Below are 18,952 nucleotides of genomic sequence, written 5' to 3'. Positions count from 1 at the left end.
GTAGAGCATGCTCTTGCTTATCGAACCAACTGAGAGATATAATCTCTGTATGCATTTATTGCTGCATAAGAAAGGGAAGCTGAAGATTGAAAATTAAGTTAAAGTCATTGCGTTTATAATGTTTGGTTGTTAAATAATCATTAACGTCTTTTTCAAGTAAAATATCCAGATATTAAACAGATGAGTCAATTATTATTCGCGAATTTTGAATACACGAAAGTAATGCATTCCTTGAAATATCGCATTATTTTTTTGTACAAGTTAGTTAAGGTTTAATTTTTGATAGCAAAATGATACTTTGAATTTCAAATAAATGGAACAAACAAATAAAAGGTGGTTTTTTTTTTTGTTTGATCAGTCTAATGTTTTACCCATAAGCATATTTTGAATTCTTTGGAAAATGCTGAAGTAACATAAAATCGCATGTGATGAAGGTATATTGCTGCATAAGAAAGAGAATCCGACGATTGAAATGTTAAAGTCAGTGCGTATATAATGCTTGGTTGTTAGATTCCAAATGCTGAAGTAACATACAATCATTTCAGCTTTAGATGTTTGTTTGTGTCTAAGATAAAACATGAAATTGTTGGTAAGATAGGAAGTTAACTAATGTTTAACTGGCTTGTTAGAATTTGAGAGAGATTAAAGGCTTTATTTAGTCGGTAAGTCAAACAAGAAAATTCGATAAGAGCTTCTCATTTTCATAACTTTGAAACCTGGATTCAAAATAAAAAAATCCCCTTCGTTTTTTTTATTAAGCCACTGATAAAATATCTGGCACGAGAAAGATATAATTTTAGAAAAAAAAGGAACATGCAATTTCATTTAACTTACTGATATATAGTCAAGGTCGTTTATCTAGTTTATCTTAATTGTTTGTTACCTTTTCAGTGTAATTCAAATATTTTCTTTTTTACGATTTTAACTGGTCCTTATTTGGGGGAATAAAAAGAAAACAGTTAGCATTTTTGTTAAGTTTTCCGCGATGGATTATCCTAAATCAAGTGTTATCCCGAAAAAAATCATTTAATTCGGTATCACTTGCCCTTTGTAAATCCTGGATCAAAGGTACAAGACTTTTACCCAATTGACATACCATACAGATCAAAGTTTCTACGACTTTTGTCCACTTGAATATTTTTAAATTTTATCTTTAACTCCTTTAAAATAACCGAAGAAATAATTGACGTGTTTTCTTAAACTTAAATTGACGTGTTTTCTAAAGCTTTAATTTTTAAAGAAATTAAAAAAACACTCAATGGCTAAAAAGACAATTCATACAAGGAGCTCTTGAAGAGGACAAATGGAAAAAGTGATGGCAACGAACAGTGATCGTTTAGAAAAAAAAAACATAAGTTTTACAAATCTGTGAAATAAAACATCAAACCCTGCCTTCTAGATATTCCAGACGTATAGGATCAAGTGCCCAAGGAAATATAAGCTTCCTCCCTGTCGACTAGTCTCACCCGCCATGGGCCCAATTTATTAATCAAATTAACAGAATATTCTGTAGCCAAATCAGTATTTAAAAAGACAAAGGTCTTACAAATGGTACGGAATATATCAAACGAAATACAAACCAATAAAAAGCTATCAGGATCATTTTAATAACTAAAAGAAAATACAAAATGAAACTATTAAAATCCTTGCAACATAACTTATTTGTCAGTATTCTACCTCATTGTTAAAACTGATCATACTCAGAGCATGCTTTTGAGTATCGAATTTGTTGGGGGATGTAAACCTTTTATACCGGAGAAAATGGAATATTACTGCATTATTAAGGCAAAGTATGAGTTTGATTGTATGTATAAAGTCCCTTCGAGAATTTTTCACTCATATTGAAAAGCCACTATTTGTCAGTTCAGGGCTACAAATTTAGAGATGTACTTAACACTCTCGGGTCTTGATCAGTGATGGATCATTTTAATGCTATCACATATTGCGTCACGGGAACTTGGTATAAATGGTCTCATCCGAAATTCGAAACTGCCACGTAATGATCAATTCCTTACTCCGCGACTATACAGCAGACGCTCTCATCACTGCACCACGCAGGCAACAAGAATATTTGATAACTAGTATCTCGTTTATCATTCAGTTTAGTACTTAGTTAGCCTATTTTGTCTTTAGTATGTTGACATCCGAATTTGACAAAAATTTTGCAGACAAGTGTATTTTATTTCGAGTTCTCTTGAGTCGATATATGAATGGAATTAATGTAAATATTGTTAATTGATGAAATGTCGATATATCTAAGTTGGGAGTTGAATTCCAATTTTGTTTTTATAAAAATAAATTCTGCTTCCTAAGAATATAGAAATCGGCTTTGAAGGAACACAATTATTGTCGATTGCAATTTCAACAGTGTGTCTGAAGACATGTACTACACTGGTGTTGTTAGTGAGGAACTCCAGCATCATTTTCAATTTCAGGGGTTGTCCGCGCGGCGCAGTGGTTAGAGCGTCTGCTCTAGAGTCGCAAAGTAAGGAGTCGATCCGTACGTCGCGGGTTCGAATCCCACTTTGGGACGTGGAGACCTGTCCTTCGTATGAGACCGTATAAACCGAGGTTCTGTGTCGCAGTAGGTGCTGTCACGAAAAAGATCCCTCACTGCTCAATGGCCCTAAGTGCCGCATACAGGATAAAATGTGTAGCTCTCCACCGGCAAGTGGTGGCGTCTCCATATATTGAAAAATTCTCCAGAGAGACGTTAAACAACAATCAATCAATCAATTTCAGGGTAATTTGAATAATAGTGTTTTAACTGAGTAATTCTGTTGATGACTAAACACAACTTTTTGGACGTTGCATTTTCACGAGGTGCTTTATAAAACATTTATTTATTTAAAAACGTTTTTGTCTGAAATTGATCATATGAACTCCGACAACTCGAATATCCTTGGAAAATGATGTCAATTTGGAAACAAAATTATGCCGATATCAAAATGCCACACACATAGAAAAGTGCTACAAATTATGCACTCATTTAAATTGTTTCTGATAATAATGGCGAAAAACAAACTTGACCCATGTAAACTTCTTGAACGATTTGTGAACTTTCCATTCAGAAAGATAAAGAGACACGGTAAAGATGATTAAATAGCATAAAATCCACCCAATTAACCTGCATGCATTCTTTCAGTCCTTATATGTCACCTGCAATGATTACATTTGGTCATATCAAAATAAAAAAAAAACCAGTTAAATGCTCATGCCAGTATTATCGAGTATTTTAAGTTGAATAAATTCTACTGCGCGATTTCATCGAAGTAGTAAAAGAATAAAAAAATTAAACATTATGCCTTTTTTCTCTTCAATCACTGACAAATTCGTGAAAAGCATTATGAGATCCATTGAAGTGGCAAAAAAACCGTAAACAATGTATTTTTGGGAGTTGAACTAAGTTCAATCTCCCATGGTCATCACGCATTTAACATGCGCAGTAATTTGTGTTGATTATATAGAGCCGAAAGCGAGGCTACTGTGTCACATTTACTCCGATGATATTCAACAGAAAACATGCATAAACATCCGCCACAAATAGTTCATGTCATTTTGTCCTGAATTGATCTAATTTTCATAATGGTATACGTAATGATAAAGTAATCTTATTTTGAATATTAGATTTCGTTCAAAGTAAAACTAAATTATAAAGAACCTCAAAAGTTTTTCGTAATGGAACTCATTTTTAGTGTAGCGTCATACACTGAAAGAGATACGAATGATAACTCTACATACTGACGGCAAGCGGTAAATCTAGTCTTCCCGACGCCCGACGGTACCGGATTTTTAGCAATTTCTTTTTTACCGGTGCACAGAATTTATTCAAACTTTTCATGAACATTTTCTTGGTTTAAATGAATTCATTAATGCATGACATGAAAACTTTAGGAAACATTTGTATTTATTACTAAATCAGCAGTATCACCTGCCAAAAATCTAGTACTCTGTTATAAATGTTAAACCCAAAGACGGACACCGATGTTTTCGTAAAATCGCGATTAAAAAAAACAAAATGAAGTATATTTTTTTTTAATAAAAGGAAAACCTCATTTACATACCAGATAATTTGTACGCACACAAACTCTCACATATACCACTACTTTTATGTTTGGTCATAAAATATTTGTTTTTAACTTGGTATTGCTTTTTTCTCTCCACAATATTAAAAAAGATTAAGATCTGACGTACTCCATGTATCATGTTCGTGTAATTGAAATACATTATATTCACAGAGAAGTTTTATATAACAAACATTGATATTATTCCTGCGAAACTGAAATTTTCATAAGACATGGGTAAAGGTGCCAAGGAAAAATATATTACAAATTTGAAGACTGTGAGCAGTGAATTATATAAATGATCAGCCGCATTTAATATGAATATTCGTTCAGTGGTGTAAGAGGATCCTGAGTTGCGGATCAGAGATGGGTATACCTAAAGCGTAACAAACAGATGGACGGAAATCCCGATTAATAAATACCCTCCCGCATTTCAAGCAGGGGGTATTAAAAAAGGACTAATGTAGGCAGGCAAGCATTATGGTCCATGCATGTTTTTGCTATTTAATGTCTCTGAATGTCTTTCTCAAGATTGTTGCAACTCAAAAAATCTTAAACAGTTGTCTGTATTTGAAATAATAGTATTGTTCACTCAACTTCCCGATCAAATATTTTATTTTACACCATGTTCAACTCCGATGAGTGCTTTCAGTACTTTGATTTTTAAAAAGGCATCACGTGTGTAATATGAAACCGACAAACAATGCAGGGCAAGTCATCTTTCAATATATACTTCTATCAATTATTTTAACAACAGTCATCCCACTATTAAAGAAAGATAAACACTGTTATCTTGATCATATAACCATGTGTACCAAGATTTACTTAGCAAGAGAAGAAGAAACAAATACAGTTTCTCCATTGTTTGCCAAAAGCAAAACTGTCAGTTAAGCCATTATGAGATGTTATATACTCTGTATGGTTTATTTAATTTGAAATAAATTGGTTTTAATACGTCATTTTACATGTACTGGTTCAAAAATTAAGATAAGTTGTATAAATGTTGCCAATGTCACAATGACTTATGTTAAAGCGTTTCAATCCACTTGTCATTACTTTTAATACATATTCTTAATTTGAAAGAGAAATTCACTTAATTTACTTAATTTCAATATTCCATGATTTCAAATTAAATCATAAGAAATGAATTTAATAGCTACCCATGTTATGCTGATATAACTTTGGTTGAATCAATTTACGCTTTTCTATAAACAGCTTCCCGATTAGAAAAAAGCAATAATGAAGTAATGTTTATTTTAAAATTGAACATTTTGGACAGTAACCTAGGAGTTAGGAGTTTTACCTTCAATTACATCGATTGGACACATATTCAAGGAAGAAAAAATACTTCTTAGTGATGATGTTTCGGAACTCAGCAGATAACAGGATCGCAAGTTAAACTTAAGAGGCATCATTAGAAAATACGCACTCGACGACATGCCGTGGTAATGCCATATTTCCAGCAGTGGCCAAAAGCATCAGCAGCAGAGAGGCGTACCATGCATGAGTTCAGGCAAAAGTACAGTGCATTATGAAAGATCAACAGAAAGCAAGATCAATAGAACAGGTGAATCTGGATTGAGTGGGACTTACGGTCACCTACCGAAGCCGGAATAAGACGAAGGACAAGATTAGAATTTCGTTCATGCTGAGACTGAGGTCAGTGTATAAAACACTCCAATCTCCTGTAATTTTGTTACAGCTCGGACTAAGCGAAGATCCAAACTGCAGTCAGTGTGTAATAGAAGGAGCAAGGCGCATATAATCTCAGGATGCAAAGAAACGCTGACTCAGGAGAGATATAGATGGCGACACGATAAATTCTCTCAAGGAGTTGGCTAATGTGTGGAAGTGGAGTGGAAGTTGAGAGTGAAGGAAACGACCAACAATGACGGTTACAGTTTGTAAGACAGGTTGAAGCAACGGCTGACACAGGAGAAGCAAGACAGACATCAAGGTTGGATAGAGGTTTTAACTGCGACCTCAGAATGGATCTAGAAAGGAAATTATTTTCTCACACATGGAAACCAACCTACGACCATACGCAGTATTAGTGTTCCAGCATTTGAAGATTTTGGTCGTAATAGAGCTGACCGTGTCTTGGGAATAAAATTGCAAGGAAAAATGAGAGAAAGAGCTTTGAATATGCAGACCTCATTGCAGACATTAAGAATAAAGGATGGAACGTCTGGCTATTTCCAATGGAGGTCTACTGCAGAGGTTTCCCAGGGCAATCGGTCTGCAAGCTGCTTGAATGAGTAGGAATAGCAAAAAGAGCATGCAAGACAAGTAACAAGAATCTACAAGAAGCAAAATTGAGGTCATCCTGCTGGATATGAAACAACCTAGATTATCTGTGTAGAAGTCAAGAATCATAAAGAAGTGGATTGGCAACCACTGCTGACCCACTTACAGGAGAATGGTGTGGTTTATGGTTTCAACATTCGCTTAAGTTTGGAGACTGTCTGATGATAACCCAATAAGCGATGACCAGGTGGATACTTACATTCAGCGAAGTTCATACAGACAGAAATCAAATAATACAGTATTTTAATATAGCATATATTTTATGTTAACTAAAACATGTTTCAATGACTTTCTTTGCTTTAAGCGATAAGCATGTTTTTATGCATAAATAAAATGTTTGAAGGCAAAACAACAGGAGGCATCAAAAACATATTTCTTTAAAATACTTAAACAATCAGATCTACAAAAATGCGTGGCAATCATTTTCCACGTGTTTTGGAAACAAATTTTAATCTGCTGTTGTGTTCAACATGTTTCAATGGAGCATCAAAACATACGGATGACAAGGAATCTTCTATGGCAGGCTGAGGTGATTTATTGACGTAAATTAGAGCTGCAATGACCAGTGCGATTACGCAGAGGCCCGCAACACCTCCACCAATCAAACCATAAAGCAGAGTTTTATCCGCTCCAGTAGGTAACTCTTTCTACGTAAGAACAAAAACAGCTGATACATGTAATTTACTTTTTCTCTAAATGTTGTTGTTTAAAAAGATATTAATATTCAGTATATCTTACCTTTTCAAAGGATGGGCTTGGTTTCACAAGAAGTTCGAAGTTATCGACCGTGGTATTAAAGATATTTCCGCCAGAGAAATCGAAGGATTTGCTTTTCATATTGCCTCGTACATCTATAGCAGTCACTCGTGTAAGGTATGAACAACATGTTCCGCTGAAGAAAAGATGAGGAATGCCACATAAAATATAGAAGGAAAAGAAAACAAATTATTTCAATGCAATAAATACTGAGATTATCCAGAATTTTATTTAAAAGTTGTATAAACAAATAAGATCTTAAATGAAGTAAAATGGAAATCCGATTGCAAATACCTTAATGTAGCTATATAGGAAGTTGGAGTATTGTTGATATAAGAAAAATTAACATTACTGGGTGTCGCATAAAGTTTGCTCATGTTGACTTTAAATTTAATATCAAGAACAGTTGTCCACTTTTGCTTTGTACAGTTATAGTAATTCATCATGTTCTGTTTGCAGTCGTCTGTCTTGTTAATCTCCATGATTTGTGGCGGTTCTATCTTAGTAACCTATCAAGAAGAATTATTATTAATATAATAAAATTAGACGAATAAAAAAATCTGATCACATTCAACTCGGAATCATACCTCAAGAGTCCTTTTAATTGTTTGAAGTGTTGTTGATCCAATATTTAGCTTTACGGTCAATAGCCTGAAAAAATAGCACAATACAAAAATATTGTTTTAAGCTTGGTTGTCTGCTTGTCCTCCGTCTATCAGAAAACCATGAACAGACCATAGGTTCAAGAATGATTACAGCGCTTTATAACTTATGTACTGTTTGTTGTGCCTATAACATAAAAATACAGCAAGATCTTGACTAAAAAGACAGACTGAATAGAGCAGAAGTGCTGGGGAATGAGATAGTGATAATGAATAACCGTGCATATGGTATTCATTCATACTTAGCATGATATAGTTCATCCACTAAAGCCATGTTTAAATCTTCACCTCATTCGTGTCTCAAAAATTATTTCACTGGTCAATGCCATAGTAAAATGGTGTACAAATCAGGGGACATTGATTAGATGTGAAACGGTGAAGATAATAGTAATAGACCAAAAGAAAACATTTAAGAAGGAAAAACACGGACCCTTAAGTGAGAGATGAGATCAGGTGACTATGATGAGTAAGCATCCAATGTTAACTGGTCACACTTACCGTGTGCCCTGTGTATTGATTAGAAAGGCAGAACATTCTTTAGTTAAATTCAGTACAAAAACCAGGGCTAACAATATCTATGAAAAATTCAAATATTATCGAATGAAAGGATATATTTGTTAACAAAGTCAATATACATGGCATATATGTACTAATAAATATTAATTAAATTATATAATTTATGACCATGAAATTTTGTTCATTGGTAACACATCGCCAACACATTTGTAGGACTCCAAAGTGCGATGGGCGACATTTTTCAAAACAAAGTGCGATGGTCACTGAAAACAGTCCGAGTGATAAACAAAAGCCATGTTTTTACAATGAATCACTATTATAATTTATAATTTTCAAATATTAAGAATAATTTTTAATTGTATTTTTACACGAAATCTATTAACAAAAACGTCTTATGACGTCAACTTTTATGCAACTGCGCAAAAATGTAACTGATTAATTTTTTAAGCAATATATGTAAATTACGAAAAACTAGGGTTGTTTAAAAATAAAGTACAAATAAACATTAAATGCAAAGATCATGTTACCCTCATCTTTTAGATATAGGTGCGAAAACTAACACTTATCAGTCAAAAATGTTTATGTTAAAACTATAAGCTCCAATGTTAACTGGTCACACTTACCGTGTGCCCTGTGTATTGATTAGAAAGGCAGAACATTCTTTAGTTAAATTCAGTACAAAAACCAGGGCTAACAATATCTATGAAAAATTCAAATATTATCGAATGAAAGGATATATTTGTTAACAAAGTCAATATACCGACTAATAATGACCATGAAATTTTGTTCATTGAAAACACATTATCAGTCACATTTGTAGGACTAGCCCTAATAGCTCCCCGATGGTGGACACACCAAACGCAATAAGCAATATCAGTAAAAATGTAAGAATTCGATGCCACGCCATGCCTAAGTCCGATTTGTTTAAAATAATTTAATTCTGTTTGTATTCTTGTCTCTCATTGGTTGATTTCCAAAAAGGAACGCATAACATTTTGTATAATTTTTTGGATGTCACCCCCTTGACAACCAGCTGAATCATCTGTATCCATCAATCCCCTCACAGTCCTTCGGATTCCGAAAAATTCCAGATTTAATGAATGTACCTTTAACTTCAAACAGTTGAATACCGCGCGTTAGCGCGGTTTTTACCTCCCCTTTGCTTCCCATCACTTCCGTTACTACGGTGTGTTATTGCGCGGTAAATTTGAACTAATAAAAACAACACAATTTTACATCCCCAAATTATTTTAAAATTAAATTATAAGAAATGACTCTAATTTACATTCTCTAATTTTCCTTTTTCATAATTTCTTATTTCGTTTCTTAAATGTGAATTTAGCGCCCTTAAAACTGCCGTAATTAATAGATGTAAGAGCCGTTTGTGACGTCAAATGACGTTAAATGACGTTGCAAAGTTAAATAACGCAAACAAACATTGCGAGGAAAAAAAATGACAAATAAATTCTTAATGCACATTACGTTAATTTTTTCGTTAATTTTTCAGCGTTGTAGTTTTTCATTAAATTGAAATAAAACATTTTACATTTTGGTATTCCTTAAAATCTCTCGAAAATGCATGTAGTTCCTAACCCTGTATTCTAACGAATGGTGACAAGGTTTCGCCCTGTTATAGCTTTGAACGTCGTGGATTTCTAATGGATTTCATAAGGAAAATTACACTGAATGTAAATATTGGATTTTGAATGCAGGACAACGTCATGACGTCGGACTATTGTGACGTCATGAACGTTGATTGTTCCTTCGCACCATCGGACTTTGGCGTGTCAGACCATCGCACTTTAGCGTCGCGCGTCTCATAGGAAACGAGCCATCGGACTTTCGCATGACCATCGGACTTTGGCGTCCGTAAAGACAGCGTGCCATCGGGGTTTGGCGCAGACCATCGGGGTTTGGCGAGACCATCGGACTTTGGCGTCACCATCGGACTTTGGAGTCTTACATATTTAATGTCAAATTGAAGGCTACAGCAAGCGGTTCCTTCAACTCATGTAGAAGCTTTCAAAATTAATTCTGCTTCATAAAAATATAAAACAGGTCAGCTAATATAGGAGCAGAAGCAGTGCCAATTGGAATTCTAGTTTGGATGAAGACATGGTTTCCGAAGACCACATAAATGTTGTTAAAGAGGAAGTCCAGCATCCGTTTAATATCAATAATATCAACTTCAGAGTACCTGTGTGTAAAATCAGTGAAATTTTTAATAAATTATTTTGTTGATGTTTAATCAGAGAAATAGTCCCCCATGAATCTTGCTTCTTTGACGATTTTTGAGCAGTTTAAATTGTAAAATGTTGAATTTAAATATGTTATAAAAAGTGAATTAGAATAATAGTTTTGAAGTAAGAGGTTCTGTGTGAAATTTTCTGAAATGCTGAAGAGTGACATACCTTAACAGCAATTTATATTTTTGTAAGGAGTAAAAATAGGAGGCTTAGGAAAGCTTTGTTTGATCCAACAATGTATCTCTGTTTCTAAGGATTTTTAAGAAACTCAATATAGGTAAAATAGAGCGAACTCACTTTGGCTGACTGGATTGTTTAAAGTTTTAAATACTGAAATGCAATTTCTAAAAAAAAGAAATTAAAAGACTGAACTGCTAGCATAAGTTAGATTTAGACCTAATCCTTTTGCTGGCCTTAAGGTATCATGATTCATGATCTTTACAATAAGCTCAGGGAACTAATGTCAACTCTAATAATCTTGTTACTTTAAGTCAATTTTGAATTATCACTCTTTACACCATCACCATATACTCACGCTAATGTATCTGATGAGCCTGTCAACCTAATGTTTATTTCTTGACTGCTGTGAGCACCTACTGCCACACTGTGGAGGTAGCTGGATACAAATCCAGGAGGGACGGAAGAAGCACTCACACTAAAGGATTGACTTGTACTTCCTGTGTTTGATATGTTTACCTTCACAACAGTTGATTTTCCAAGGACTAGTTTTTCTGCAATTATTATTAAAATGGTATGTTTATATTTCTTGACTAATAGACTCTACTACATTATAAGTTAATTCTGTACTTGCATGGTAATCAAACAGTACACCAAAAGTTCAATTTTTTTCATTCAATATAGAATATAATACATGAATAAGTATTTATTCTGTATTTGTTGCATGTAAATTATAAAAGTATAGTCTGAAAAATACTAAATCAAATGGCGTGGACTTTGTGCTAGAGTATTAATCATCTGTTTTCTTTAAACTAACACAATGTGTACATGTAATTTACTTTGAATATGCACAATATGAGGTTAAGTTTTAATATTTAATTTAAACATTCAAACATTTCTATTATCTTCGAAGATGATGTCACTTACAATTATAAAAATTACATAAAATAAAGATGACTAACCTGGTTTTGATGAGAACTGTATACTGCCAGTGACGGGAGTGATAATGTCTGATTTCTCGCGAGTAAATATATGAGAATTCAAACTACCGTTGATGCTGATAAAAAACTCCTGAAAATGTGTCCATATAATTCAAATACTATAGTATATTATCAGATATATATTTGATTACAAAGAAAAGAGATGTATTTAAAAAAAAAAATCATTTCTAAATATTGACTTTGTCAGTTTTGTTAATCACCATCCCAGTTAAGCATGGGGTTATACCTGCATTGAATCTCGTGCAGATTCTGTCCTACTTCTTTGTAAAACTATATCGTGTTTGTGTAGAAAGGTGAGAGTTTATATATAGTATTTTAAGACATCATCTAAGAAATACCTCAGATGTAACGATATAACTGGCATATAGAACTCGACTGGTGCCACTGTATGTATCCTTGACCGGAAGTACGTCAAGAACGGCGCCGTCTGGTTTCTTTAGTATAATATTGGTAACACGTGCTGCTGCAGGTAAGCCGGTCACTGTTACACTGATGGTTATTTTGGATCCTGAAATTTTTAATCCGTTTATCATTTTTTCTTCCACAAAGAACACAATATTTTCTGTTAAATTCACAGAAGAGACAGATTTCATTCACTTTTTATTTCGGAGAAAGTAATTTTATTTCAGTTTTTATATTTGCATGCCGTTAAAAAGTTACCAGTAATTGGACTCGTTCCACTTATAGGGTACTGTATTCCATGTACATCTTCCATAAATTTGTATGTAAAATCTATATTTCCACTTCCGCCAACTTTCACTTTCCATGTGCCAGCTCCATTGTTGTGCAGTTTCCACTTTCCCGGGGGAGGATTCTATCAAAATTATTCCGACATGTTTAGAAATATATACAATTATGAAATACAGATACTCAATGTAAAAGAGAATATTTCATCTATTTTCATTCACATTATTCATAAGAATTAGTGATTTGTAATAAATATAAAGACATATATTATGCTAAGGTTTAACCTTGACTGATATAACAGTTGTGCTCCCTATCACGTCAACAGACGAGTTGCCCGAAAATATTTGTTGAGTTCCTACAAAAAATATTAAGGTTATATTGAGTATTGATACTGAATCTATATTTTTTGTACGAAAATGTCATACGTGTTGAAGTTTTACCGCTTGGACGATCAAGTTCGACGTCTGAGGCAGACGATAACCCTTCTATCCGGACCGTCATTAGTGATAAATCCGTATCCACGGCTACTGTGTGCACGGAACCAGACGACATTTCAAATGACGTCACTTCTAAAGAGCTTACACCCATGTTCTTCTGTAAGTAAATCGTAGTCTTTGAAATAAAAAGAAACCTATACATCGGCAATTATTTGTCTTTGAATTCTGAATAACTTTTAAAGCTTGTATCCAAGCTTCAACATCAACTTAAGGATATCCGATCCTCAGCTAGGAAGGATAACTCCAAAAATTCATATTTAATTTTAAATGCATCAAAATGAAGCTAGAAAATGAAATTTTTTCATGCAACAATTTTCATTTTATTCATCTTTATAAAATTCAAGGCTTTTCGAAGTCTTCGAAAAGGCCTTTAAAAAATTGACATTTATACCCTATAAAAGGAAAAAAAGTAATACAGTTTTCATGAAATAAGATTTTCTTGAATCCAGCCTTAGATACAAATGATTATTAGCATGATATGAAATAATAAGTGACTGGTGGTGTCTTGCAATGATGGCAAAAGCCTATTACACTATGTATCATAGAATACATGACGAAAATAGAAGACAAAAGTACCAAATAAGTATAAAAAACCATGACAGTTTCTCTGAATGCCTGGATACCGATCGATTTATAACTTAAAATACATTTGTTGATCAATTTGCAGTTAGAAAATCATTACTGATTTTCCAATTCGCTTTTTCTGCAAAATTATTGACAATTTTCCCTATATAATATGATTAACTTTTATCTTTAACTTTAAAGAAATACTGTGGGTAAATTTACATTACTTTGTGGATTCTGAGATACTTTATGAGTATTTTGGATTACTTAACTTTTAAGTTAATAAACCTGAGGATCGGACTACCTTAAGTTAACGTTAAAAGCGTGTGAATTTGACTCATGTCCATAGTTGCACGCCCTCGTATGTTTCCAAGGGGAGGTTAAAATTATATTTTTCTAGGTTCTTACAAAAGGTCTTTGATGGTAGCCAAAAGTAAAACATATGATTCAGGGGGCAACGTTTCTGTACCTCAGTTCACTGATTAAGGCACTGACCGTAACAAAAGCTCCCAAGATGCTCCCAAGTGAAGATGATGACGTATGTACAATTTTTCCACCAGTTGCGGAAGCTATTTTTTCAAACAAATCTAAGCCTGCAAGGCCTCGTCTATTCCGCTCTTATGAAATAAAGAGAAAAGTTGAGTCACCGTGAACTTAAAATACATATCAATTTGCAATGTAGAAATATCTTAAGATAGTCGTTGTTAACGATTGTATCCTTTTAATAAAGTTGTATAGGAAAAAAGGAGAAAAATTGGCAGCGCTCGCCCACTATTGTCACTTATTTGAGTTTAACCCTCTTATTTGTTGAAGTTTATAAAAATCGAAAAAAAATATTAAGGTGATTGTTCCTACAAATACCTTTCAATTTTGGAATTTTATTTGGAATACCGTGCAAATTTTCAGAAACTTTCAGAGGAGGGCGTAATTTTCTTCCATCACTTTTTCCTCTTAGGAAAAATTGAACTTTTATTCCTTTCTTTTTTATTAAATCAAAAACCTTCTGTAACTGAAAAGCATTTTTTGTTCTTATATCCACGAAGATGAACAGACATGACCCTGGATTGGTTATCTTGATTGCTTAATGAAATAAAAAAAAATATTGGAAATTATATATATGCCATAGAAATTACGCATATTAACAATATTTCAGAAAAAAAAAAGTTTTATGAAAGGTAGAGATTAATATTTGACTTATGCCTATAACAATTGAAATAAAAACTTCAATAGTATTGGCAATTTCCATTACACAGTACCTTTAACAAAGCCTTCCAGGGTTATATTATAACAGCTGATGTCTCCCCTAAGAGCACTTTTTGCAAGCAACCATTGCTTCAAATCTGTTCCATTGTTGGTGCGTCTTACAATTGTGTCTATTAGAAGAATGCAGAATGAATTACTGACATAGAGGATTATACAATCAGCAAATCAGACTGAATATCAAATATCTACGATAAATCACTAAAAAAAGACATTTGTTTGGTCATGAAAAAAGAACAAATACTTAGACCCCAATCATTTAACATTGTCAATATAAGGTTCATCGGTGCATATATGCACCAACAATTAGTGTCTGGTTGACTATATCAACGCTATACTGATTTGCAATATTGATATCCTCACTTGCACAACCAGGATCGTGAAACACAACAGAGAGTCCAGAAGCTAGGCAAGAGTAGCATGGAGTTTTGTAATTCATGCCCATCAGTTCTCTGAATTTGTCTAGCCCGAGGACGGATAAAAGCCCAGTGTCTACAAATATGAAGTATTAATATAATTTTGTTCCTTTCTGGCTCAAATGTTTTCTTTAAAAAAGTAATCATTTTGTTGATAATTTTGATTCCTTTTTAATCAATATATTATTATCAAATATTATGCCGTGTAGCAAAGCAGAAAACCTCATCATTTTGGTGTGATAATATACCTTGTTCAACTAGAAAGTCAATGGTAGCCTGTGTTGCGGCTTCGCCTGCCTGTTGATGGAGATAAAAATGAGGAGATAATTCAGGACTTGATGTCTCCTTGTTTATGCCACCAGTGCCTGGGATCGCTTTACTATTATCGAATGGGCCTCCGTGACTACATTTACCCATACCAGATGGGAATGCCCCTACGAAAAGAGAAAATCCATTCGAAAAAATAAATATTACTTTCATATCATGTAAAACATTATATTTGTAATACTGTATACAGGGACATTTTCGCCCCCGTTTTATTTTCGTCCCTTTCGCCCTATCCGCATTTGGGCGAATTTAAAACGGGCGAAATCAAAGAATACAGTATAATTTCTTAAACAAAACTATGACTGGGCGAATTTAAAACGGGGCAAAATTGTTTGCATGTGTAAAAGGGCGAAAATAAGACGGGGCGAAAATAACCCTGTATACAGTATACCTATTGTTTCAATGTTCTCGGCGCTTCAATTGTAGCATACATCATAATTAAAAAAAATCATTAATGATACCGATTGGTTTGTTAATTCCTTGATTACTAGTATAACCGCTGGTGAGCAGCTGTCCATTCATTTTATTGTTGTCTGAACAAAAAGTTCTGTCAATTAAAGAAAATAAGAAAAAAGACCGTTAATCATAAGTTCTGTTGTTCTGAAAATGGTACATATACACGTAATACGTAACACGTGATATAGTAATAATGCAAATATAATCTCTTCTGACATTTACAAAACAAATAGTATCAAACACAATCTTGTAATCGCCAAAATTAAGAAGGGATATGAAGGATGGATTTCTTTACCCATTGTTTGAGTAGTTACAGTTGACACAGGTAACTTCTTCCGGGTCAGAAACTCTCACTGGTAGTGATTTACCTGGAACGCCTGGAAATATTTTCTATAACATGGAAACAGGCACTCATTTATCTTTAATTCTACCGAATCAAAATTGACGTTGAACTTACCAAGTTCCGTACAAACACGAGTTCCAAACATTTCCACCCAATTTGTATTGCTGTAAAATTCTTGCATTGTGAAGAGATATTGACCAATCAAATCCAATATGACATCCCTGTTTGTTTTAGTTTCCTGTGATTTATAGATTATGTTTTCTCTCAAGGACCGAAGAAGGAGATGACCTTGATAATAAACAAAGAAATAAAGTTGAATAACATTAATATCACTACATGAAAGAGAAGTTTATAGATAAACACTGTGAAAGACAAAAAAAAAATAAAATCTTGACAGCAAGAAAAACTAAATGTCCTAAAATATGGTTTTAAAGTGGAATAACCATACATACGATCTGATTCAAGCAGCAGTTTTTAAAATAAAAAAAAATCAAGCTTCCATTTTAACTCACCCGCAGTGATTTGTTCACAATTCATTGTTCTGACTGCATCGCTCATGTAGGTCTTTTGGGCCAAATTGTTTTCATCAACGATATCTTTGACCGTTTGGACAAAATTTTCCATTTCGTAATTGCCTATTCAACACATAAAAAACACTTACATATAAGTTAATATTAGCAAAGGAACAACCGAGAGACGTGAAGCTTCTGCGTATTTGCTCCACAAACCTCCTAAGTATAGTACAGAAAAGCGAACAAAAGTTGCACTGAAAGAAAAAATAAAACAAAAATACTTCATTTCTTATCCCATTCTGATCATGATAAGAAGCACGCGGCGGACGTGACCGGTAAGCTCTCTCCTCTACGGCACCTGATCCCAAGTCTGATATTTTGGAGGTCCATGTTTGGTCTACTCCTATTTTTTTTAATTGTATTATGACTCTGATCTTGAATACTGATCGGTCTCACCCACTTTGTGCTCCTTGTCATGATCGGGAAAAAATGGATGAAGGATATGGAGATAACGAACAGTATTCAATATCAAAATCCATAAAACAATACAAAATAGGAGCAGAGCAAACACGGACGTCCAAAACATCAGAGGTGGGATGAGGAGCCACGGTGTATAAATAATGGACTTTCAATTAGTCAGCATTTGACTCAAGAATAGATTGTACTTGCTGACAAGGTCATTGTATCGACCAAAGAATATTACGAAATGATGACTTTAAACGGGGCTGCTGATATTCTTGTTTCAACAACTTGTTTTTCAATAATTTACCTCGTTTTAGAAATTGCTCATACGTAGAGCGTGCCCTTACGTATCGAATCAACTGAGTTATATAAACTTCGTTTGCAGGTGATGCAGGTATATTGCTGCATAAGTAAGGGAAGTTGAGGATTGTGAAAATGTGAAACACATGTCTTAAACTCTTATCTTTTATCTCAAGCACACCTGGATATATTGTATCGATATAAGAATAGAAAATACCATTGTTAATTAACAATACGTCGTCGATATATCTAAATGTTGAGTTGAAGGCTACAGCAGGTTTTTTCTTCTTTTCACGAATAAGATTTTGTACAAATCCTGCCTCATACTGATATAAAAAAATAGGTCTGCTAATAACGGCGCACAATTGGTACCCATGGGATTTATAATTGATATTTGGAAGAACTTGTCTCCAAAAACCACAATGATATTGTCAATCAGAAACTCAAGCATCTTTTTGATGTCAACTGTAGAGTGTTGTGTGCACAATCAGAATCTTTTTAACAAAATAGTTTTGCAAATGCCCATTGACAAGGTAAGTACATTTACGAGTTCCATTTTTTGTAAAAAAAAAAAAAAAAAAAAAAAAAAAAAAGAACAGTTGTCAATGAGATCAAAAAGCATGAACTTTAATTTATCGTGGGGATGGTTGTGTATAAAGTTGAAAAGTCGTAAGTTTTTAAATTTTTGATTTATGAAAAATCTTGTGATTTCAAATTGTTCAAAAAGTTCCTCGGAATTTTTAAGTATCCAAATCTGATCTGCACTACTTCTTGAATATATTGCTGCACAGTACTCTTGAAGTTTCTCCTTCACTACTGGACTTTGAGAGGAGCGCTGACTTTTACAGTTGATAGTTTACTTTTACACTAAAACAATGTACAGGAGTTCTTTTACGATATAAAGATTTAGCAAAACATTTAATTAAACGAAAATAACGGGTAACTTAAAATACAAATAAGTCGTTCTTGAAGAGAACGACATTCATCCTACCCTCAACTTCCGACCCTCAATTGCCCCTAGCATAATACCTATGACCACTAGAAAGGTTTTCGTATCTAGTATTCATTCTGAACCTCCTAACATGATACAGATTTAAATGTAAAAGTAAACCGTCAAATGTAAAAGTCAATGCTACTCGCTGTTAATATTTTAAGTGAAGGGTAAAGAAGGAGGATTGGTTGAACATTTACTGGAATCTGCTATTTACCTTTGTTTGTAAGAATGTTTATGAATTTTCGAAATTCAATATAGATATGGTAGTTCAAATTCATTTTGGTTCTTTGGAATGTTAAAAACATTCAAGTATTTTTAATCAAATTCTAGGTATCCGAAGAGGTGGAATATGACTTAGAAACCTAGTATTCTGAAAACAGACTTATGTGGTTTTCGCCATTAAAC

At 33.6% G+C, this 18,952-nt stretch overlaps 1 protein-coding gene across 1 annotated transcript in view; it reads right to left on the bottom strand.

Moving 5' to 3' along the window:
• Positions 1–6,790: 6,790 nt before the first annotated feature.
• Positions 6,791–18,952, bottom strand: part of LOC134257104 (uncharacterized) — a 36,542-nt gene continuing 24,380 nt past the window's right edge. The window contains exons 21-36 of the mRNA XM_062739746.1: positions 17,008–17,045; positions 16,792–16,914; positions 15,402–15,587; positions 15,101–15,229; positions 14,734–14,850; positions 13,973–14,094; positions 12,857–13,010; positions 12,701–12,771; positions 12,390–12,543; positions 12,068–12,237; positions 11,691–11,799; positions 11,087–11,282; positions 7,715–7,778; positions 7,422–7,636; positions 7,110–7,263; positions 6,791–7,018 (exon numbers count right to left, since the gene is read on the bottom strand). Coding sequence (XP_062595730.1) covers positions 6,791–7,018; positions 7,110–7,263; positions 7,422–7,636; positions 7,715–7,778; positions 11,087–11,282; positions 11,691–11,799; positions 12,068–12,237; positions 12,390–12,543; positions 12,701–12,771; positions 12,857–13,010; positions 13,973–14,094; positions 14,734–14,850; positions 15,101–15,229; positions 15,402–15,587; positions 16,792–16,914; positions 17,008–17,045 — 2,230 coding nt within the window. The remainder of the gene's footprint in view (positions 7,019–7,109; positions 7,264–7,421; positions 7,637–7,714; positions 7,779–11,086; positions 11,283–11,690; positions 11,800–12,067; positions 12,238–12,389; positions 12,544–12,700; positions 12,772–12,856; positions 13,011–13,972; positions 14,095–14,733; positions 14,851–15,100; positions 15,230–15,401; positions 15,588–16,791; positions 16,915–17,007; positions 17,046–18,952) is intronic.

Source organism: Saccostrea cucullata, unplaced genomic scaffold, assembly GCF_032062105.1.
Source record: "Saccostrea cucullata isolate Sc308-1 unplaced genomic scaffold, CSIRO_AGI_Scuc_v1 ctg14, whole genome shotgun sequence".
Classification (NCBI taxonomy): Eukaryota; Metazoa; Mollusca; class Bivalvia; order Ostreida; family Ostreidae; genus Saccostrea; species Saccostrea cuccullata.
This window is presented reverse-complemented; position numbering and strand designations above follow the sequence as displayed.